We start from the raw sequence: 24,282 nt of genomic DNA, 5'->3' as shown, positions 1-24,282 counted from the left end.
GGTGCTCACAAACTAAACATCCTAATCAGGGTGGTCTGTGATTAAAACCCATGACCAGCAGATCCTGGTACTGCTAAGAGAGGCAATCTGTGCCTCTTGCCACCCTAGAAGGACACAGATGAACAGATAATTGAACCGTTTTAATAAATAGTACCAAACCCAAAGTACCAATCAATAATTAGTGTAAATCAAGAAATCACACAAACAGATAAATATGATGATGTGATGTTTTAGCATCACGTTTCTTTATATATTTTCTTCATAGCACTGTACAGTTCAAAAGAACAAAATGAGAAACATGTTTTCTTCTCATGATCAACAATAGACACAATTTCATACACATTTATGTCAAGTGTGGACAACAAGCCCACAAAATATCTTATGTCCACTCATTTCCTCAACCAACCCATAGCAAATAAAGACAGAGTGATGGTGACTAATGAGTGTTGTTTGCAACTGCAGTCAGCAATATTCCAGCCATATCACTGAGGACTAGAAATAGTTCAATCTGAGCCAGACAAACAAGGGACATGAGTGACAAACATGAATGACTGGCCTAAATTATGTAGCTAGAGCCCTCTTTTACTTTACAGTACATGACCACAAAAATAACACCAGCAGACGTCCAAATGCATTTGATTTGTTTGTTTGATAATGCCACACTGAACATTATCTTAGTGTATCATGGCAGCATTTAAACAATGGAATCTGGGGTCGGACAAACCGGTGGTTGATATCATGAGCATTGTCCCACACATCAGTGTACCATGACACTGTCAACCAAGTCACCGAGTCTGATCACCCAAGCCAGTAGTCAACAGAAATGACAAATGTTTGTTGCTGGAGCTATTCTAACCAGGAATCTCCACTGGGGTTTAATGGATCTACACCAAAGACTGTAGGATATCAAAGGCTCCTGTCCCACACTGAAGAACCTGTCCGGCCACCAGACGTGACGATGGCGACCGCAGATTGTCCAAATTGCTGTTGATGCTGGCATCCACTAGGAACTTCATGCACGTCTCGAACGTCATCTTCTGGAAAGGAGCAATGTTGTTGTTAATGGCACCCCTATTCATGCCCTTGTAGACGCCCTCAAAGGTCATGTAGTCTGTGAGGAGGGAGAGGTGGCGGTAGTCGACGTTGATGCCATAGCCACCAAACACGGAAGATATTTCCTGAAGAGACAAAAACAAAGTGCAAGAGATTGCAATTCATCATCACTGTGCAAACTTCTGATCCCTATTTTTGTAGAGGCCTATTAAAACAAACATCAGATACAACGGCCCTGTTCTCTCCAAGGACAAGCTGCTGGGGGGGGGGGGGGGCTTTATGACGTTTTTCTGTAAATAATTAAGTAGGACCAGACATTCCAGTGATTAATATTGTAAGTCATCAATTCTGACCACCCAATCCTTTTGATTGCCTCTAATGACCACAAACGGTGCTGGGGACCTTTTCTAACCTGGAATTCCCACAGGGGAGGGAACAAAGAGATAACAGAGTGAATGACCTTGACAGTGATGCTTGACACAACCTTGACATTTCCCAGGTGTTGATAGAGGTATTCATAGTGTTGATACACTGATTGACCATGCCTTAGATTCTCATGAACTGAAGCCATGTTTAATTAAGTTTGCACCATGTTTCATAAAGTGACCTCTGATCACCTTGAACCTGTAGTAATAAATAATTTAATATGTGTTTGTTGTTTAATGTCTCACTGAACAATAACACAACAATAATCACAGCTGCTCATTTTAAGATCTGAATTTATTCCAATTACATCCTTGCTCAGATCCAGAACATCAAATTGCGAAAATACCTGGTTCAGTTTCAACCCTCATGCCATACCAGCAGACATCCTCCAGACACACAATAATAACCTGCAGGTCAATCTCCTACCTTGAGCAGCACTCTAGCAGCAGCCTCCACTCCATAGACAGCAGCGAAGGCGAAGACATTGTTGGTGTAGAGTCTGTTGATGTCCAGGATGTGGGAGTAGTTGTACATCTCCTGAACGGTGACATCAAATAACATCATTTCAACAACAGACTTATTAGGTGTGTTTTGTTAGGTTCATGGTTTCCACCTGTGATTATGTTTAAGGAGTATTTAGAACAGAGATCAAGGGGTACCATCCCCCATTATAAACCTTACATAATCATCTTTTACTAAACAATTAGTAGAATTTTCAACCACAAATGATTTGCACATTTCACTGAAAGATTGTTGATCAATGGAAACAGTCAAGTGCTCTCATCCTAAAAGCAGTCACAGCTCAACCGTCAAAAGTGTTGGTTAAACTACAGAGCAAAGATAGATGAAAGTCTACATTTATCTCAATATCCCACAACAAACCATGGGAATGGTGTATAATGTCCCAGTGTGACATTTTTACACAGACATTCCTATCAGATATCGTTCAGGGCAGGTTTACTAACATGGTCTTGGCCGACACAGTAGCAGGGTTTCATTATGACTGAACAGTGGTGCTAGTGTCAGTGAGCCTCACTAGTCCAAGTCATACCTCGATGTTGACGCCTCTGTCATACAGTGTCAATGAGTCTGACTAGTCCAAGTCATACCTCGATGTTGACCCCTCTGTCATACAGTGTCAGTGAGCCTGACAAGTCCAAGTCATACCTCGATGTTGACCTCTCTGTCATACAGTGTCAGTGAGCCTGACAAGTCCAAGTCATACCTCGATGTTGACCCCTCTGTCATACAGTGTCAGTGAGCCTGACAAGTCCAAGTCATACCTCGAGGTTGACCCCTCTGTCATACAGTGTCAGTGAGCCTGACAAGTCCAAGTCATACCTCGATGTTGACCCCCTCTGTCTTCAGGTGCCACTCAGAGCCGTGTGCCCCCTTCTCTTCCACCAGGAACGTCTGTCGGATGCCCTTCACCTGGTGGATCACGGCATTCTTCAAGTTGTTCTGGATCACCGTCAGCACATCAATCTTGCTCTTGTACAGATCAAACTGTAATACAGCAACCATCAAACATAAATTATAATAAAAACATTTGGTTCCCAGACATTTGCACTGAATTAGCATAGGTATCAAGTTTCATTCTGTTTCTAAAAGAAGAGTTTTTGTGATGTTTTCATCAATATCATAGCAATGGCATAGGTATGGCTATTTTGTGGTGTGATACGTGTGTACTATGTGGTTTACTTCACTTCCTGTTTTGGATTATGCATAATCAGTATTCATGCAACATAGTTTGGGGGAAGGGACATCGTCCAAACAAATGGATTCCTTTCTAATCAATTTCGAATGCAGGTTGGGGTAATTCCACTTCATAAACATTCCAGAAACTATCATAAAAAAGTTAACATGTATACTTATAAGTAGCCGTGACATACCGCAACGAGTCATGTATTCGATCAAGCGATGAAATATCGTGCTTAGATTTGCATAAGTAAACAGGCGACAGGAGGTGTGGATTACAAGACTTGCTGATAACGGGATAAAATAGAGCCCCCGTGATAATACAGTCATACTATAAAAAGAAAATCAATGAAGAAAGAAAGTACAAAAAGTATCCACCATGGTGAATCTAAACAACACACCGAGTACACGACTTCACACCAATATCCTTTCTTCTTGTCAAACGTGTACTGAGTGATGAACTGGCTCAAGACATTCACCTGGGAGGCAAAGCATAATAGTGTAAACATACAACAAGTAACAAACACACAAAGTACACGATATAGTATGGCTATATCCAAATGTGGTTGATCATAACAAGAAGAGTGATTGAGTGAGTTTAAAATAATCTGAATATTTTTAAAGTATTTATATGAAAGCAAAAATACCCTTTCTATATTCATAAGAAATATCTGCCAAAAACAAAGACTTCAGTTGTCTGCATGCTGCAAATGTTCTTTCTCTCACCAGTTGTCATCTAAGTCATTTTATACCTGATCCCTCTCGCCAACCAAAACCTCGGTGGCATGCTTTAATGATAATTACAAGAATTCCTTACCGCAGTAGCCCGCTTGGCGAAATGTCCAGAGCTCTTCTTTTGCCTGTCATTAGTTTGACTGATGTCAGATTCCTCCTCCTCGGGTTCACTGTTGTCCGGTTCACTAACATCCAAATCTGTCCAGATAAAATAAGTAAATCTAAGTCACGCCTACAGCATAATAAGTTAAGGCTTTCCTATAATCTTTAGATTTAATGTATCATATGCAATAATACCATTCTTCATTCAATAATGCTGTCATATATCAAATATCTTTCATAATCACGTAGGAAGGTGACAAAAACATGTGACAAGTTATGTACCAAATACGGACATTTTCGAGAGGGTCACCTTCAGAAATGAGTGAGTGAATGTTGTTTGGTTCACTAATATACAAATCTGTTGAGATAAAAGAAGTAAATCAAAGTCACACCTACAGCATGATAAGTTAAGGCTTTCACTTTTATTTCAGTACTTGTAGGCCACAGCCTTTTTGTACAGACGAAATACAATTAAGGTGCAAACAGTATAAGATATAAAAAACATTTTTTTGCTTTTTAACAAAAGCAGTTTTAACATAATTGCACATTATACTTGCTTACCAGTCAGCCATTACTGAGCGCAAGTCCATGAATCTACCAACACTATTGTTATAAATCAAGTTCTACTTATAGAGCTCCCTTTTTATCTCCCTTTCTTACAGTTTGCATTATTACTTCTTCTGGATTCATGGGAGGCACAAGGTGCTTCACTAGAATCCTTACATGCTTTGTTGTGTAGGTTTATATGTTCAACTGTACACTATAACACTTTGAAAACGCACAGTGGATTTTGAAAAGTAACAAGAGACTGGAAGGTTATGTACAGGAATGACAATGATAATGAGGATTCATACTCATACATCATTATTGCAATGTTGCATACCTTCAGGACTCACTACAACATCTTTTCTGTCAGTTTGCTTAAACTTATTTCCCAAATTCAACATCCATTTTCATAGTGTGTCCGTATTTAATAATGTAAACGTGCGACATAGGTCTGTCATTGGAGAAGGTTCAGCACATTTTGGTTTAGATGTGTCTGCATATTGTCAGCAGATTGTAATCAACTGCACTCAGCAATATTCCAGCTATATGACGGTGGTCTGGAAATAATCAAGTCTGAACCAGACAATCCAGTAATTGATATCATGAGCAGAGATCTATGCAATTGGGATACGATGATATGCATGAACCAAGTCAGTTTATCTGATCATCCAATCCCCTTAGTCGCCTCTTACGACAAGCATAGTCACATCTACCAAAAAGCATAGATTCCTGAAGACAAATCCTAACCCTGATCTTCATGTGTCCACACTATTATGCATGTAGAATAAATGTGCAGATGATCTATATGTATCCTGTGTTGGATGTTGATGGAGATTGCCCTTCACGCCAACAGAGAGTGAGTAAGATAAGTTAATGCTGCCTTGAACAGTATTTCAGTCATATCACAGTATGTAGGAGGAACACAAAGTTATGTAGGTCTTAGATGTTTACCTCTTTTCATTTTCTGGGCAAATATGGGATACAAATCCATAATTGGTGGATCCTGGAACAGCTAAGAAAGGAAACTCTGTACAACAAATTGTGGCACCAAAGACCAGTTGACCACCCATGCCCTCTTCTAATGTTCAAAGGAAACCCTGATCTTCAGGCCTTCAGCAAATATGATAAAGGGAGATAACTCATCATGACATCCTACCTTCTTCCTCGTCTTCCTCCTCTTCATCCTCCCCCTCCTCATATTCCTGGGTGTCTGTCTGCCGAGACTGCTCCTTCTCTGTAGCAGCATCCCCGTCGTTAGGGTCAACATCAGAAATGTCATCTTCGTCATCTCTTCTCACAGCACCATCCTCATCACCCAAGGCTGCCATGGCAGATCCCCGGACTTTGGCAGTATCAATAGTTCTGAAGAAAACAGTGAGTTGGTGCTAAAGCCGTTTTGAACAGGAGGAAGTTTTCTGTAAAGGACTAAGTGTAAAGTAAAGTAGGAAGTTAACTGTAAATGTGCCACCCCTCTCCCTTCCAACCAGATACTTACTTTGAGGACGTGATGTGCTTCATCTTGGCCCTGAAGACTGACAGCAGGGACTTGAGGTACTTCCTCTCCATGTAGCACAAGATGTCCTCTGGCTTCACACAACAGGTGTCCCGGTAAACCTTCTCAGACAGGAACACAAAGCGCACTCGGAAGTTCCGCCGACTTAAACTGTAATAGCAATAATCATCTGAGAATCCCAGAACAAAATACATAATCTTTAGATTTAATGTATCATATGCAATAATACCATTCTTCATTCAATAATGCTGTCATATATCAAATATCTTTCATAATCACATAGGAAGGTGACAAAAACATGTGACAAATTATGTACCAAATACGAACATTTTCGAGAGGGTCACCTACAGAAATGAGTGAGTGACTGTTGTTCCATGCTACTGTCAGAAACATGCCTGTGGTACCATGGCAACTGGTAAATAACAAAATAGTGGTTGATAGCATGAACGACAATTCACAGCATTGGTTTATGATGCCACACAAGTCTCGTCACACATTTTCCAAAAACAGGCATAGATTACAAGGGACTATCCAGTGGGATCCTATAGAAATGACTCATCTATGTAATATATTCCTGTTTAACTCATGGATCATGGATCACTACCAGCAACTAGTATCTAAACCTCTTTCAAATTTTACTCAGAATAAATAAACATTGAGAATTGCATTGTGAATTACTTTTTCTTTTTTTGTAATTGACATTTTTTTTCTGAATCTGTTACAGATAGGACCTCAGACCCAGGGTTGTGTCTGACCCAAGCAAGAAAAGATATACAGACAACTTAAAAGACACAAGCAAGATTATTAAAGGAGTTCCAGGAGCTATTGTTATGCATGGTGATACTACTAGTAAGATAGGTATGATGGACAAGGATATTTAAAAATTGGACATAGACACTTATTCACACTCACATTGACTCACTTTCAGTACTAACCCATAATATATTTAATATACCGCCATATATGTTTCAAATACTGGAATGAATAGGGATTATTATACAAATTTCAGTAACAGGAATGGGGTCTGAGTTAATAACTTATTCTACTGTGTGTGGCTGCTTGTACTAGTCCAGATTCATGCCGATTTTATAGGGCTCGCCCACTGAGATACCATGCTGCAGATGATACCCCACTCAGACACAGTATACTGACTCCGAACCAATCAGTCCTTGTTTAAGCCCTCTAATACCGAGTGCCAGGCAGGGTAACAACAAGTACCATCTTTTAACTTCTTTTGGTATGATGCGGCCAGGGATCGAACCCTCGACCTTCCACTCTCTGGTCGGGACTCCCTACAACTAGACCACGGAGATATCACTCTGAATGCAACACACATCAGATTGTGTCCTTGATGTTCATGATGTTCGCAAGTTGATTACAATCTGTCTCATTATTCAATTAACATTTTCTAAGTGAAAGATGGATCTGACACAAATTGGGAAACATACAAGGTCTTCCCCCTAAGCCTTCAAAACACTTGAAATGTCATCTATGTACTTACTGTGGGCTTCCTTTAGGAGCTGTTATGAACTCTGTAACCTTCACATCCTGTACAACCTGCAACACAACATTCAAGGTCACCACCAGACAAAAGAACACAAATCAATACTTTGATGTTCCTTGGGGGTATATGCTAAGGTTTTTTTATGGAACAGTATTATTTGTTGTCTCCTGACCTTGGACATTCTCACGACTTTGACCTTGGACGTTCTCACGACTTTGACCTTTGACATTCTCATGACATGTACAAAACAAGATTTCCTCAGGTCCATGTGGAAGGAGTCTATGAAAGGATATATTGTCAATCTTTGAGCAGTTTAAAAAAATGAATGATACAAGTACTTTTCATAAAAATCTTAACAGTGACCTTGACCTCTGAGAATATCAATTGCTAACAAAACATCTTGCCATACGATCAATAGTTTCGAAAGAATGAGTTTAAACTGAATGTCACAAGGGCAATATTTAAGCTATATCATGACAAAGTCTCAATAGACATGATCAAATGGAGAAATACTGACCATCTTTTATGTCAGTAATGCATTCCTGTTTGAAGAATATTCAATGCCTTTATAACTTAAATTTGACAATAAGGGGTCCTGTGAAGATTCTGGGGTAGAATAGGTCTTCAGCAACGCCTGCTTGCCTTGAAAGGTGACCATGCTTGTCATAAAAGGCGACTAACAGGGTCGGTCAGGCTCACTGACTTGGTTGATGCATGTCATCTATCCCAATTGGATCTATGCTCATGATATTAATCACTGGATTGTCTGGTCCAGACTCGATTATTTACAGACCGCCATCATACAGCTGGAATAGTGCTGAGAGCAGCGTTAAACAACAAACCAGCCAACCAACGACAATAAGGGCTACCTTACTTAGGCCTTGAAAACATGACAGCCTGTGCAGAAAGGAAAGATAACTTCTTGGAAAATCCAGATAATCATGACATTCATAGACCTTAAATATCCACAATATTTTCACCACAAATTATCGATTGCCCAGAAATAAATTTCATAAATAAAAAAATCACATGATCATAAACAACATTTTAATTTTTTTTATGTCCTTAACATGCTTAACTCCCTCATTACCTGTCCCTGCAATATTCTAAACAGCAGACACGTCTGACAGTCTTGGTATCTTGTGTCATGCAAGTGAAACTCCTCAGTATGGACTCAGAAATCTACAAACAAGTACTCCATCCTCACTCATAAACCGAATCCTACCTGTGAGAGAGTGACCTTGGCCAGTTTGACCTTGAGCTGCTTGGCCTGCAGGTAGGCCTCGGGGGTGTTGATGACGGGGATGTCCATGGCGGGGGTCTTGATTCTGGGTGAGGCCGTCTGCAGGATCTCCTTCAGTCGAGGGATACCCAGCGTCACGTTCATCTCACCCCGACCAGCGAAGTGAAATGTGTTCAGCGTCATCTGAGTAGACGGCTCCCCAATAGACTGTTGCACAACAAGGGAAACATGACTCCACGGCTCACAACACCAACAATAATAATAATAATAATGCATGTATATATTTTGCTATATCCACCCTCCACAGCATGCTTGCTGTACTGCATTTTCACCTGGGTCACCAGAACAGGTTGTCCCCAAAATTGCACTTTTAAGGGTGGTCAAATTCAGTGACTTAGTTGGTGCATTTAATCATATCCGAATTGCATAGATCAATGCTCATGATGTATATCACTTGATTGTCTGGTCCACACTCAATTCATTACAACCGCCGTCTATATTGCTGAGAGCGACATTAAACAACAAACAAAAAAACAATCAAACAACACAACCCAAGCTGTCATTAGAGAGATTTCTGTTGACACTTCCATCTCACTACCCATTACTCCTGTGGAGTGTTTGTCAGATCATCACGCAGGTTGGTATGGTGACAGAGTAAATTAGACTGGCAATAACTACTAAGAATATGTGATTTCCATTTTTTAAGGAATAACAACATGTTTAAATTCTTAAATTTGGATAAGTGAAAAACTAAAATATGTCTGTGTCAAAACAAAATTGTTACTTATCACTGGCAATTGCCATTGCACTGCAAGGGAGATAACTCACACCTGCTTTCATCATAAGTAAGATATTCCAAGTACAAAGGAAGAGGATAAGCACCAACCTGTGCACAGGTGAGGCCCACAGCATCTCCAGGCTGGGCAAAGGCTCGGAGGACTTTGTGGTTGAATAATTTCTGGAAAGATTTGGCTGTTACATCTCCTGCACCTGGGATGGACTCATTTACCTGCAACACAACCGCCAGACCCTGGACAACTTGTAACATAGGGGACAGAACACACCTGCATGTTTCCTTTATCTTACTGTCTAAATCCACCTTCCATCCTTCCCTAAAATATACCACTTCACAACCCTTCAAAACATTGAACTTAAATTTGTATTTAAATGTCCCTAAATGCACTCAATTCAAATGTCGCCTTCACAACCACCCCTGCCCTTCAAATGTCCTCTTCACAACCACCCCTCTCCTTCGAATGTCCGCTCCACAACAACCCCTTCCCTTCAAATGTCTCCTTCACAACCACCCCTGCCCTTCAAATGTCCTCTTCACAACCACCCCTCTCCTTCGAATGTCCGCTCCACAACAACCCCTTCCCTTCAAATGTCCCCTTCACAACCACCTCTCCCCTTCAAATGTCTCCTTCACAACCACCTCTCCCCTTCAAATGTCTCCTTCACAACCACCCTCCCCTTCAAATGTCCCTTCACAACCACCCTCCCCTTCACAACCACCCTCCCCTTCAAATGTCTCCTTCACAACCACCCTCCCCTTCAAATGTCTCCTTCACAACCACCTCTCCCCTTCAAATGTCTCCTTCACAACCACCCTCCCCTTCAAATGTCTCCTTCACAACCACCCTCCCCTTCAAATGTCTCCTTCACAACCACCCTCCCCTTCAAATGTCCCTTCACCACCACCCCTCCCCTTCGAATGTCCCCTTCATCACCACCCCTCCCTTCGAATATTTCCTTCACAACCACCCCTCCCCTTCCAATGTCCCTTCACCACCACCCTCCCCTTCAAATATCTCCTTCACAACCACCCTCCCCTTCAAATGTCCCCTTCATCACCACCCCTCTCCTTCAAATGTCCCCTTCATCACCACCCCTCTCCTTCAAATGTCCCCTTCACCACCACCCCTCCCCTTAAAATGTCCACTTCACCACCACCCCTCCCCTTCGAATGTCCCCTTCATCACCACCCCTCCCTTCGAATATTTCCTTCACAACCACCCCTCCCCTTCCAATGTCCCTTCACCACCACCCTCCCCTTCAAATATCTCCTTCACAACCACCCTCCCCTTCAAATGTCCCCTTCATCACCACCCCTCTCCTTCAAATGTCCCCTTCATCACCACCCCTCTCCTTCAAATGTCCCCTTCACCACCACCCCTCTCCTTCAAATGTCCACTTCACCACCACCCCTGCCCTTCGAATGTCCACTTCATCACCACCACTCCCCTTAAAATATTTCCTTCACAACCACCCTCCCCTTCAAATATCTCCTTCACCACCACCCCTCCCCTTCAAGTCCCTTCACCACCACCACTCCCCTTAAAATGCCCTGCTACAACAGCATACCAGTAGTTATTTTTAATGTTTGAATCGTGGTAATGGAAGGCATTCTGTACCACTTCTCTACACTTACCTCTGCTACCCCTCTATATCTATCTTAACCCCCCTACCAAGTTATCCACAATCAACCAACCTCATCCAACTTGTTATCACAGAAGCTGTTAACAGCCTCCTGTAGTTTCTCCGACATGACACTGGGGTGCAGCAGAGGCCGGTACTTGTCCATCACAGGGGAGGGGCACACACTGCTCCGCTGACTATACCTGCACACAGTCAACACTCGTGTAGATGCCAGCACAACCATTAGTGTCAAACATTCAGGTGAGGTGAAATGGAAATTATATAGCGATGTATGTGTGGATGCATACTTGTACTGGAAACCAATGGTTGATAGCATGAGCAACAAATAATGCCATCACATAAACAACATCAAAACCACCCTTTGTTACCACCCAGAACCAGAAGACAGTTCCTACAACAAGCATGGTGTACAAAGGACCTATTCTGTCCCCAATATCACAAAGGCTTGGATACATGCACAGACTTGTCAGTAAAAAGACAGTGAGTGACTTGGGTTTAAGGCCATTAATTTAAGTATATCATGGTTTGTTGGCTTAATGTGGGAGGAAGCCGAAACTGATGCAGGTCTTTAACTTTAAAACAAGCGTGGGTATAGCGGTATAAAAATTTAGAATCATAATCACATAATCATGATGATAGTAATCCAGCTGACCTGAGGGAGGCAACTGTTACCTGTTACCTGTGTTCCCATGTAAAAATATTAAAATTGACTTACTCCTCTCTCGTCTCCTCATCCAATTCCCGCCATGCCGCCTCCAGCTTTATGGCAGCCATTGTCCGGCCTGAGTTGTTGACTGTCTTCAGGTCCGAGGGTTCAACCATATCCTCCATCACCTCGCTGCAGAAGTGCAGGAAGCCAGAGCTCCGCACTCTCAGCTCTCCGCCATGTTTCTGCTTCCACGATTTGATCTGGGAAAGAACATTTATCCATTCATAATGTGCAGGGGCAGTTAAGTATTAGTGTCCATACCATTTCTGAGTAACATGATGAGATTCAAACGACATACATTCTGATAGCAGGTAGGACACCCTGTCCACTTTACTACAGAGGTTAACCCAGCAAGCCGACATGGTAAGGATGTCATCTGTGGGATGACCCCACACCCTGCTACAATAGCATGCCAATAGGTTTTGAATAGTTGAATCTTGGTATGCATTCTAAATACTATAGAAAACACATACGTGTCATCACATCAGTTTTATGAAACCGACACCTCTGTTGCAAACATAACAATTAAGCAACAATACAAGCAACATCTGACTATTTACACTCAGATATATTCCAAAGCAGTCAAAGTTGGTTTGACTGTATGTATTAGAGTGTGGTTGGACTGTATGTAAGCTGTGAGCTATAAAGATGTCATGTAAGATTGCTTGGGTCAGGAGTGAAGGAATTTTGTTGTAGGAGCTGTGTGATTGAATGGGTATTTAAGAAGACTGTCAACTAAAATTCAGCGCAGTTTATGAGAATTTTGGTTTTGGTGTGTTTTTCCAATCTTGCATTCTATGTATGTAGGTATGTATGTAAGTAGTATAGGTAATGGGGGTTCTGGACCACTTCCACTGGAGCCGGATTTATTACCTATACTGCTACTACAGATGGCATTTTTTATGCCAAAATGATTATGCGATTTAACGATAGTCATGAGTTGTATTAAACGAAACATCAATATTAATCAATAATGAATAAAATTTACTATAACCCACGAGGATATTGGAAAGGTATAGGAGCAATAAAAAAATTAGCCACCACGGCTAAGGTATCTAAAGATGTAGCCAAGGATTGGTTAAAGAAACAAGCATTGTGGCAAATATATTTACCGGCACCGCGTTATATACCGAGGAAGAAGTTTGATATTTTTACAACGAATGAAGGTCATCAGGCTGACCTCTTGTTTCTTCCCCACAATAAGGTAAAACGCAAAACGTATAAATACGCTTTAACAGTAGTGGATGTGGCAAGTCGATACAAAGAGGCAGAGCCATTAACCTCGAAAGATTCAACAGAAGTAGCTAATGCACTGAGTCGCATATATAAACGTGGACCGCTAAAATGGCCTAAGCTATTTCAAGTAGATCCCGGTCGCGAGTTTATGGGATCGGTAACTAAACTGTTTTGTAGAATTTTCCTATTCGGAATATTCTATAAGTAATACGTTACCACTGTTATACCGAGGCTGTTGTCTCCCACAACTGCTGCTATAGCGAAATCTACCACAGAGATCTCAATTACCTCATGCAGCACGTGCGTAGCCACCTAGCTGCCATGTGACACCCTTCACTCTTGTCTCCTGCGAGAGCAAGTGCTCGGGGGACGGACGGGCGGGCAGCAGCCCAGTGGTAACGTATTACTTATAGAATATTCCGAATAGGAAAATTCTACAAATTACATTAAGTAATACGTTACCACTGTTATACCGAGGCTGACTACCACAGTAGGCGGTGGGGAGCACCTACAACCCGAATCCTGACTGCTAGCGTTCCTTCCGACCAGCGGAAGTAAACACCAAGGCGGAAGCACTCGATGCGCATGCACCTAGCTAGGCGTTACCCTACAGGAATACCAAAGCACTGTCAAGCGCATACCGTAAGGCTCAATCGTCATTGCCAAAACGATTGGTGACTCCAAACGGCCCCACTGGATAGATATTTCATCGCCGCAGCGGATGAGAACACTGTATCCGCGTGAGCTTAATCTTAGATCAGGTTAAACAGTCGAAAAGAGGGAAATTAATTTCCTTCAGACCGTATATCCCAGAGCAAGCCTACTTAAAGTATGCATTAGGCGCGTGACCTAATTCCAGTATTCGCAAGCATGTATCACAAGGTTGGAATACACGACAGACAATTAAATGAATAATTGTCAAAATACAAATAAGGATAAAACACACAAAAAGCCGCCTCGCCTGTGGTGTGAGTGCGCTGGTTTGCAGGACCCCCACTCCTGTACCCACGGCGTGGGAACATTGGAGATGACCCAGATTGACCACCGTGCAAGGACTGACGACTGCGGAGTTTGGAATTGCGCTGGACACACCCCCTAGATGACCGCTTGTGCCGCGATCAGCGGCCCAAGACGGTGCACCCCCTCCACGTCTTCATCAGAAACCTTTCTGAGGTAATGATTGGCAAAAACCGAGTCAGAACGCCAGTAACAACCTCGTAATATTCTGTGAACAGAGATATTCGAGTGTAGGGCAAATGTTGCCGCTAGCGCCCTGATCTCGTGCGGGTTTGACCCCGCTACCGGTAACCCCCGAGACCGGTACGCCAGATTGATGACAGAACGAAGCCACAACGCAATCGAGTTGCGAGTTATGTCAACCGTGCGATTAGGTTTACACGATATGAACAGACGGTCACGCCCTTGTCTACGTTCATTCGAAGCCTTAAGATAATACTTAAGGGCCCTAACCGGACACAGCGCTCTGTCCTCAGTATCAGCAGGATGTAAGATTTCTTTGAGGGATCTTACAGTGAATTCTCTCTCCGTTTGCCCGACTCTCTGATTCTTGGCGACGAAGCCCATGAGCAGGCCCAGGCGGACCGCTCCTTCGTCACCCCTATCGAATCGTACCTTGGCGACATCGAGTGCATGAATTTCGGATACACGTGCCGCCGTGGCAAAGGAGAGGAGAAATGCTGTTTTCCAAGTCACATGCCGGAACGAAGCACTCTGCAAGGGTTCATACGGAGCTTCCGTAAGTGATTGCAACACTAGGGAAAGATCCCAGGCTGGTGCCCGAAGGCGGCCCTTCTTAAGATCGTGCTGTTTGAAACCCTTGATAATACCCCGTATCACCGGCTCTTTGGAGAGACTGGTACCCATAGCAACGTCCCGTACCGTAGCAACGGACGAAACATAGTTGGCAATGGAACCCCCGGAGAGTTTCCGGGTCTCTCGCAAGTGAGACATGAAACGAGCAATATCCTGCACAGATACCTTATCTGGCGAATGAATGTGATGTTTACAACACCACTTCGTGAAAATAACCCAACGTGCATTATACACCTTCTGGGTAGAATCACGATGCATACTAACGTATGCCCGAGACGTCCGGCGACTGCGTGACCTGGGTCAGCAAGTCAGGGTACCACGATCTGTTCGGCCACATGGGCGCGATCAGTAACATTCGACAGCGAACTCCTCGAAGCCGGCTTAGAATGTGTGGTATCAACGCTGTCGGAGGGTAAGCATAAGCGTCCAAGCCCGTCCAGTCTAACGCGAGAGCATCGTGATCGATGGCCCTCGGGTCCGGGACTGGTGATACAAACAACGGGAGTTGATTGTTGAACCGTGTTGCGAACAGGTCGACCATCGGACGACCAAAACGTTCGCACAGCCACTGAAACACTACTGGGTTCAGCATCCACTCTGTGGGGCTCGGATCCTGAGGCCTCGATAGAGCATCGGCCAGTACGTTCCGCACACCTGGGATGTGACGGGCGCGTATCTGGCACGGGACACTGTCCACCAAAGCGTAAAACTCGAACGTGAGATCGAGTAGCGAGTGACTGTGGGTTCCCCCCAGTTTGTTCACATAGGACACTACCGTCGTGTTGTCGGTCGCCAGCATGAGCCGGGCGTCGACGAGACGATGCTGCCAGTGATTGACTGCGTTGATCACTGCCTTGAACTCGAGACAATTGATGTGAAGACCTAGTTCGTCTACGCACCACAGCCCCGAGCTCACCTCCCCCTCTAGATGGGCGCCCCAGCCCACTAGAGAGGCGTCTGTATACAGGTTCAACGTGGCCCGGTAGGGCCGCATAGAGACTCCTGATAAGACATTGTAAGGGAGCGTCCACCACTCCAGATGCGGTCGGAGCCGATCCGGGAGGGCGACGGTCGCACTGTTCACCTCCGTTGCTAACAACTGGATTAAAAACCGTTGCAGCGGGCGGAGTTGGAGACGACCCCGTTCGGTGCAGTCCTGGGCTGATACAAGTAGCCCTAACAGCTGTTCCCAAAAGTGAACAGTCTGTTGCACCGCTAAGACTTTGGCAATCATCGCCTGAATTTTGTGCCACCGGTCTGGGGGGACAAATAGGCGATGGGACACCGTGTTGAACCGACCTCCGATGAACTGCAAGTTCTGAGAAGGGGTTAACTCGCTCTTGGGGAGATTGACAATCCACCCCAATTGCTCCAAGAGCCGACGTGCGAAAACGAGATGGCGTGACAGGGTGTCCGTCATTCGATTTGCTACTAGCGAGTCGTCCAGGTACGCGAAGTACCGGACACCCCTCCGGTGGAGGAACCCCACTATGGGGGTGGTTAACCGGGTGAACAGCCAGGGAGCGGATGAAAGACCGAATGGGAGTACAACCCACTCGTAGTGCCTGCCTTGAAAGACAAACCTGAGATACTTGTGATGATCCGAGTGAATCGGAACATGCAGATAAGCATCCTTCAGGTCGATCGAAGCTAGCCAGTCGGCCGGCATGATCAGTGCTTTCAGGTCCGTCAAGCTCAACATTCTGAACTTGGGCGGCTTGCGCAGGTAGAACTCGTTGAACGATTTCAAGTTGTGAATCATTCTGAGTTCGGCACTGTCCTTCTTGGGAACGAGAAATATCCTGGAGTAAAACCCCGGTGTTATTTCTGGTAGAGCTAACTCCCGAACTGCCCTCTTCTCCACCAACCTGCCGATGGCATCGGCGAGGAAGGGAAGATCGGTTTCCGAATAGACACCTGCCGACGGGGCAACGGTGAGCGGCGGATTCGCTTTGAGATCGAGCCGATAGCCGTACCGAATCGTGTTGACCACCCACGGGTCGTCGAACACTTGTTCCCAATTCTCCCAATAAGTCTGGAGTCTGGCTCCCACTGGGGACAGAGAGGGGGGCCGGACGGGCTGCGGCAGGCGCAACTGTCCAGGGCCAAGTGACTCGGGTTCGCCTACGGGCCAACCGAAGTTGGCGCTGTCGGCATACGAACCCCTCCAATGAGAGTCACCTGGAGGGGCCCTTGCCGTCCTTAGACGACTTGGGCTTCCCCCAGTTCCCCTTCTTCCCGCGAAAGGGCTGCTGAGAACCCTTACCGGAGCCCTCAGAGCGGGGCTTCTTCCCGGAGGAAGAAGGACCCGACCCCTTAGGCCTGCCGGACGCAGCATCCTGGGGCGCGCTCCGCTTCGGAGCGGCACCCAGGCGCCTATGCAAGGACCCCACAAGAGAGGCATCGGCAGACACAGCGGCCTGTTGTTCCTTCAGAACCCCAGGGATCTTGTTATTAAACAGGGTCCGAGCAGACCAAGGCTGCGAAAGGAGCACCTCCTGATTGGCAGCGTCCAACCCTGAAGCAGCCAGATACGACTGGCGCCGAAGAAAATGGCACGTGCCGGGAACAAAGGCCGAAGCCCCGGCAACGTACTCCAGGGAAGCATTCAAACCGAGCAAGCAGTTGTAAACGCCCTGGTCTCGGTCCGTAGGAGAACCTTCGACCAGACTGGCCGCTGCAGCCAGGTATGTGTCTCCGTGAGACAATGCCAGCATGGAGTGTCGAGCGAGGGTGTCCAGCTGTTGCAAGGTACCTTGTGGTACCGTGGCAACCGGTGGGGCACGGACCCCCAAACGCTCCACATGGGCTTCCGCAGAAGGACCAGCCTCGGGAAAGGCAAGGTCATGTACTGGGAAAGACCCTTTTCTCCACGACGGGGGAGGTAACGGGAGACCCCGACCGGAGGCAGCCGTGAAGGCCTTCTCCAAAGAAGGCTTAATCCCGCGCAGCAAGGTTGATGCCGGGAAAGCCTTGTCGGACGTCTCGTCGTATACCTCGGAGGAACCCACGGAACCGTGGATTCCCCGCGGTATCGGCAGGGGCTTTGGCATGTCCTCGAAGAGGTCATAAACCATGGCCACGCGGTCCTTAACCGATAGCGGAAGCAACGGTTCGGGGGAAGGACCGGTAACCACGGCAGCCGCCGCCGTACCGGTGGACCCCGCGTCCGAACCCGCGGCCACCGAAGAGGCCGGGGACGGAACAGCCAGCGGCCTATCTTGCGATAAGGCCGCCAGCTTGGAGTCCACAAGTTTCGACAACAATGCGGCGACGGAATCCCCAGACAGCCCGAGGGCCGCAAGGGGATCCGCCGCAGCCGAGGAGGTGGTACCCGCACGGGGACCCCAACCGGACGAACCGGCCACCACAGGGGTGGAGACGGACTGTACGTACAGCCGGTACCGCTCAAACTCCGCAGGCCCCAGACCTTCGCACAGGGTGCACCGGGTGTCCCCGCAAGGAACCCTGCACCGCGGGCAACGATCGTGGGGATCCCGGGACGACAAGAACTTTCTGCACACCCCACAACTCCGAGGAGCAGGGGTAGAGGGGGTGGATACTGGGGACATATCCATGTCAGACATTGATTGTTTGCTATAAACAAAGAACAAAACATGGTTACAACGCACGCACCACAATGATTCACAAACGAGCATTTTCACAAGAAAATAAACGAGCAATGTGAACATATAACATACACATATAACTTTTATTAAAGAAATAAGTTATGTTAACCCCCAAAACATACAAGAACAGGGGAAACGTAAAACACAACGTGCATACGCGAACCCCGCAAGTATATAGAAAAAAGGGCGGGAAAAATTTTCCGTTTGGCGGGAAAATTATAACCAAGCGTAGCTACCGCAACGCCCCATAAAAGCACAGTTTATTAGAGAATAAACTATAATAAATATCACCAAATCTTCAGGAACGCTTCAGCAGGAGAAAACACGTCTTGCTTAGCAGACGAAAGAGACAAGAGTGAAGGGTGTCACATGGCAGCTAGGTGGCTACGCACGTGCTGCATGAGGTAATTGAGATCTCTGTGGTAGATTTCGCTATAGCAGCAGTTGTGGGAGACAACAGCCTCGGTATAACAGTGGTAACGTATTACTTAATGTAATAACAAAGCACAATGTCGAAATCGTCCGTGGTGAAAGAGAGGCCCACCGCAGTCAAGCTATCATCGAAAGATTTAACAGGACATTAGCGGAACGTTTGTTTGGCTATCAGTATGGGATCGAAATGAAATCCGAGCGATTGAGATCAACCGAATGGGTAACACGATTATCAGCCGTTGTATCAGCGCTTAATAATAAAGTGACGTGATTAATAGGGAAGAAACCATCCGATGCTATTAAAATGAAATCCGTGACTTCCGAATCTTCAGCACTGAGGAGAGGCAAAGAACGAAAACTTCCGGATAGAGTAAGGGTAAGATATTTATACCAGCCCGGTGAACTCGAGGGAGGCCTACGTCACGCAACCGATCCCATATGGTCCCTTAAGACGTATAACATTAGTCGATTGGTTACGAAAGAAGGAGAGCCTATTCTTTATTATCTTCAAGATGGACCGGGTAGGGCATTTGTACGAGAAGAATTGTTCATAGTTCCCGACGGTACGGTATTACCACCATAACCATAAGCATAGGTAGTTACACCATCATTATCAATCCATCTCTTTGTATCTAAGGGGGATAATGATGTCTTGTTCATTCTTAATCCATATATCCTATGATTGTAACTTCTTAAAGAGTTCATCTCGTGTTTGAACGTTCTACTGTTGAATAATGATTCTTTATACTGTTCGTGTTTGATATGCTTTTTTACCCAATACTTCTTAACACCCTTAGCTTTTCTTATCTCCCCATTATCGGACTTCTTTATAGAATACATCTTAGGTCTTAATCCTACATACTCCGCTATAGGGGTCCCAGCACATTCATCATTCATCTTACCTAACACCTTTTTATTTACTACGCTGTGCAGTGGATTATCTTTAGGGTAATCGCTCGTGTCGTACATATCTATTTTTTCTGCCATATCTTTATACACATCCTCGGTTTGTATTTCCATCAACAAAGAATCTGTGTCGGTATATAACACCTTGCATCTATCGCCGTATTGCTTCTTAAGTTCGTTGTAATAAAAGTCATACATTAAGTGTTAAGTCAAGAATACTCATACTGACGTACACCGGTCTGTTGAATTTTATATTACTCTTCTGCATATGCAATGCTGTTAAGTCGTTATCGAATATCTTGCTTCTGTTAAAAGCCGGACTGGCTATAAGTTTCCTGAGTCTTTCTTCCTCATTAGATCTGACTAATTTAACATCAACACGCTTCCTTAGATTCTCCATAGTTTTACCATATACCGAGTTATTCATGAGCTAATATAGATTCTTTTCGAAATCGCTGGTAGCTATCTTTCTTAAATCTGTGTTCAGCCTTATATAGGGCTCCATCCAAGGGCTTTGATTAAACTTTAGAACTCTGTGTATTTTCTTTAGTTTCATACCTAACGATAGATACAACTGGAGATTTCTGTAGTGAACTATATATTTTGCCTTATCCATCAAATTTGGTACGAGTTTTTCTACGTTAGCTAACCTTGTATTACCCATAAAGGAGCATTGATATTCCGACATCCAATCTTTATTAACCATTAATCTTTCGGGAGCTAGCGGATAACTGTTATGGTCTTTATGTAACGAACTTGGATATTCCAAGTCAACTTCCAGTATGGACCCTTTATTCTCATTGATATTATTCACATCGATATCATTGACCCACTCCAAACCACCCGTGGGTAAAGGTTGACTCATAGCCCATCCGTACAAATTGTTAGGGTCGAGATATGATATGTGCGTGTCGGGTTTACTCGCATCGTATCCTTCCACTAATTTATTATTAGCCTTAGAATACCTTTTCGCCGCCATCGATATACCACCTCTTAATCCTTTCTCAATAAACAAGTGCATATCGTAATCTGTGAGTAGTTTTAGTTCTACACCGGTCTTCTTCAACAATGCATCCCACGATAGTCCCGGACCGGAATAGTATCATGCCGGGTCCAAGCCGTATTGCTTTAAACATGTCTTTCTAAATATTTCGAATATATCGACGAGTAACAGTACATCGGTTTTTGAGTACAGATCGTGATAATCGCCTAAATTATTACAACCTAACTTATCCCAGACCGTCAGAGCGTGTTCATAATCCGCATCTGTTATTTTAGATTCTGTTAAGTTACTATAGAATGATTTGAGGGGTGGTAATTCAGTTTCTTCGAATCTAGACCAATCATCCATATATTCGTAAGGATATACACCTTTTCTCAGCAACAAATGATGAGCTATCTTATCGGTATATTTATTTGTTATCGCGAAGTCATCGGGATTGTTCGCACTAGCTAAATTGTCCAGGAAAGATAACAGAAACTGTTCGGAGTCTATGAATCTAAGCCCATTACTTTGCTTTATTCTAGATTTCCCATCCTTGTCCCTATAATGTATAGGTTTAGTCAACGAGAACGATATGTATTTTTCCATATTATTAGGAATGCACGTTAAACTGCCGTCGGTCTTTGAGATAGCTTGCATAATGAGATGTGAATCGTATCCCCTAAGGTTGTGAAACACAACAGGGATGGGTATTGTTTGAGAATTCATTTTTAGTTTCAAGTTACACTCGTTATGCGCGGCTCCCCAATAATTACCCGTGACGTGGCAATGACCTCTTACGGAATCCCCATCCAGGGGTTTATTACAAACATGACAACTAGTTGACTTCTTGTGGGCCCTCCAATCATCCCTCGTCATACGCATGGGTTTCTTACACGATAATTTTTCCCTGATTATTCTCTCTTCATTTTGTAGATATTCTAGGAACTTTCCCGCTGCATCGGGACCTCTGTAAATCATGGGAGTGTTTATTTTCCCATCATACCTTACAACTATATATCCAAACCCACAAGGAATATGTTCTTGAGTTTTGTACGTAAAACTACTATCTTGATTGCTATGGTTGGTATTTTCTATGGGTTTGATAAGCGCTTCGAAGTCAGTGTAAATTACGTACGGTACTGGCATTTGATTACAATAATGTTCAAATTTTAATATATTTTTTCCCTCTTTAGGCATATCGATCCTGATAGCGGTTTGTCCAACACCTCTACAGTCTTCTTTATGCACTTCTAATAGATCTTGTCTGCTGTACCCATGTAGGCATCTTTCGCAGAAATATTTCTTTTCCTTATGTTTTGTTTGATCGTATAATAGCCTGTTTAAACTCTTTATCCACGTATAATGATATTTACCACGATCAAAAATGAATTGATTCTTGGAATATGTTCCGGAGCGGAGCTTATCCTGTGTACAACAATTCCTTTAGAATGTCCGATAACATTTATAGCTTGTCTACGGGGAACAATGCAGATCTTATCATCATTCTTAAACAGTCATCTGATTTATTTTTTACGTTAATTATGGCTTTTTTCTTCTTATAATATGGGGGGTAAATCTATATAAGATCCACCTTTGAAGGGCATATAATTTGCTATATCTAAATATAAACTATCGATTTTATCCACACCCCAACCCGAACCTCTATTAGTCCAGCGTTCTAAAGTTTCCTGTATTCTCTGAATTGATGTATCTAATGATGCGTTTATAGTATCGGATTCGGTTATAACTTCTTGATTGCTAGGGAAATATGGTTCGGTATATTCGGTGCTATTTGTGTTACTTTTACTCAATAACATTTTAATCGTCAGCTGGTATTTTATACTATGTAAATCATCTAATTACTCGTTAATTTTACTCGATATGATGGGCTTAATATCGTTAACATCCATGTTGGAATTAATATCCATCTTCCAACCTCTTAGATATTTACCAACCCCGGCGGATATGGGTACAAATATTAATTCTTGTTGTTGTTGATTGTTATTATGTTGAATATCATCAACATCATCATTATTATCTAGTAAAGCGATCAATTCAGCTCTTCTCATTCGAGAATAACCTCTCAGCCCACTGTTTCTCGCTCGAGCTTTGAGTTCTCTAACAGTCTGGGGTTTGTTGTATTCTAAACCTAGTAAGGTAATCAATTCAGCTTTTCTCAGTGGAAGTGGTCCAGAACCCCCATTACCTATACTACTATGTATGTATGTATGTATGTGGGTCATTCTCAAAAAAAGTGAGTTTTTTAGTCCGAGTTGAATAACAATTAAAATATTTATTTTAGATATGTTTAAACACAAGTGTTTTTCGTAGAACATACCATGGTGTCTGAAAGTTAAGTTTCAGTATTTCTTATTAGGTATTTTATTTTAATTAAAACTGCTTAATTGCGGTTAAATTGAGCTGAAGGGTGTGTCCGTAACCCTATGTTTGCACATCAACATTGTTTAATGTTGCTAAAAATAATTTTTTTTATGTAAATAATGTTTATATATTGTACATTACCTTTCTAACTCATGATATAAAATTATCTTTTGAAGATACACTCTTTTATTTATATTGGTTTTTGGTAAGAAACACTTGTACATAAAAAAGTGTCTGTCCTGTTACCAGGATGGATCAAAACTGAAAAATAAATAATCCTTCAAGATTCCCATAATTCAAAATAACAGAAATACAGCTTACTTCCTGTACTATCATGGCAGCAGTGTCCTTCAAGTGAGAGAAGACCTGGGATAATTCTGCTTGACAGGGAAGTTTATTCCTATCATGAATACTCTTTTCTTATGTCTGTGCTGTTACTGCTCATTTTTGCCAAAACAAATATTTTTTTCTAAAACCATTTTTTCAGAATATTAGAAAAAATGAACTGTTCACAATGCCATGTGGTCTCAACATTTCAAGGGAAGTCTCATTGAAAAAACCTGTAATTAATGTCAATTTGTCTATGCTGTTACTGTCTGTGCTGTTACCTTCAAACATGTAACAGGACAGACATTCCGTGGTAACAGCACAGACTTCTCATCATCTTAAACTGTCTTTCCTTGTTTCACCAATCAATAATATAATTACCATAATAACTCAAATAATTCCTTTTGAAATAACACAGACATTCAAAAGGCTATAGTTGTACAAATCTTCCAAGCTGAATAAAAACAAGTTGCTCAAGACTTAAAAGTAACAGCAGAGACAAATATTGGTAACAGCACAGACATTTGGTCAGCTTTATCTAACTATTCTTGTCCAATCACTCAATATTCAAATTTTATGAAACA

At 43.4% G+C, this 24,282-nt stretch overlaps 1 protein-coding gene across 1 annotated transcript in view; it reads right to left on the bottom strand.

Moving 5' to 3' along the window:
• Positions 1–225: 225 nt before the first annotated feature.
• The window catches only part of LOC139478408 (DNA-directed RNA polymerase I subunit RPA1-like), a 63,874-nt gene continuing 39,817 nt past the window's right edge, over positions 226–24,282 (bottom strand). Inside the window, exons 23-34 of the mRNA XM_071260854.1 lie at positions 11,975–12,168; positions 11,312–11,441; positions 9,707–9,829; positions 8,803–9,027; positions 7,575–7,630; positions 6,056–6,223; positions 5,717–5,922; positions 3,995–4,110; positions 3,579–3,656; positions 2,821–2,985; positions 1,906–2,016; positions 226–1,178 (exon numbers count right to left, since the gene is read on the bottom strand). Of these exons, the coding sequence (XP_071116955.1) occupies positions 885–1,178; positions 1,906–2,016; positions 2,821–2,985; positions 3,579–3,656; positions 3,995–4,110; positions 5,717–5,922; positions 6,056–6,223; positions 7,575–7,630; positions 8,803–9,027; positions 9,707–9,829; positions 11,312–11,441; positions 11,975–12,168 (1,866 nt within the window). The 3' untranslated portion in view covers positions 226–884. The remainder of the gene's footprint in view (positions 1,179–1,905; positions 2,017–2,820; positions 2,986–3,578; positions 3,657–3,994; positions 4,111–5,716; positions 5,923–6,055; positions 6,224–7,574; positions 7,631–8,802; positions 9,028–9,706; positions 9,830–11,311; positions 11,442–11,974; positions 12,169–24,282) is intronic.

The sequence above is a fragment of the Haliotis cracherodii genome, unplaced genomic scaffold (genome assembly GCF_022045235.1).
Source record: "Haliotis cracherodii isolate W230 unplaced genomic scaffold, xgHalCrac1.p SCAF_4, whole genome shotgun sequence".
Lineage (NCBI taxonomy): Eukaryota > Metazoa > Mollusca > Gastropoda > Lepetellida > Haliotidae > Haliotis > Haliotis cracherodii.
Note: the sequence above shows the minus strand (reverse complement) of the source record. Positions and strands in the feature narration are given on the sequence as shown.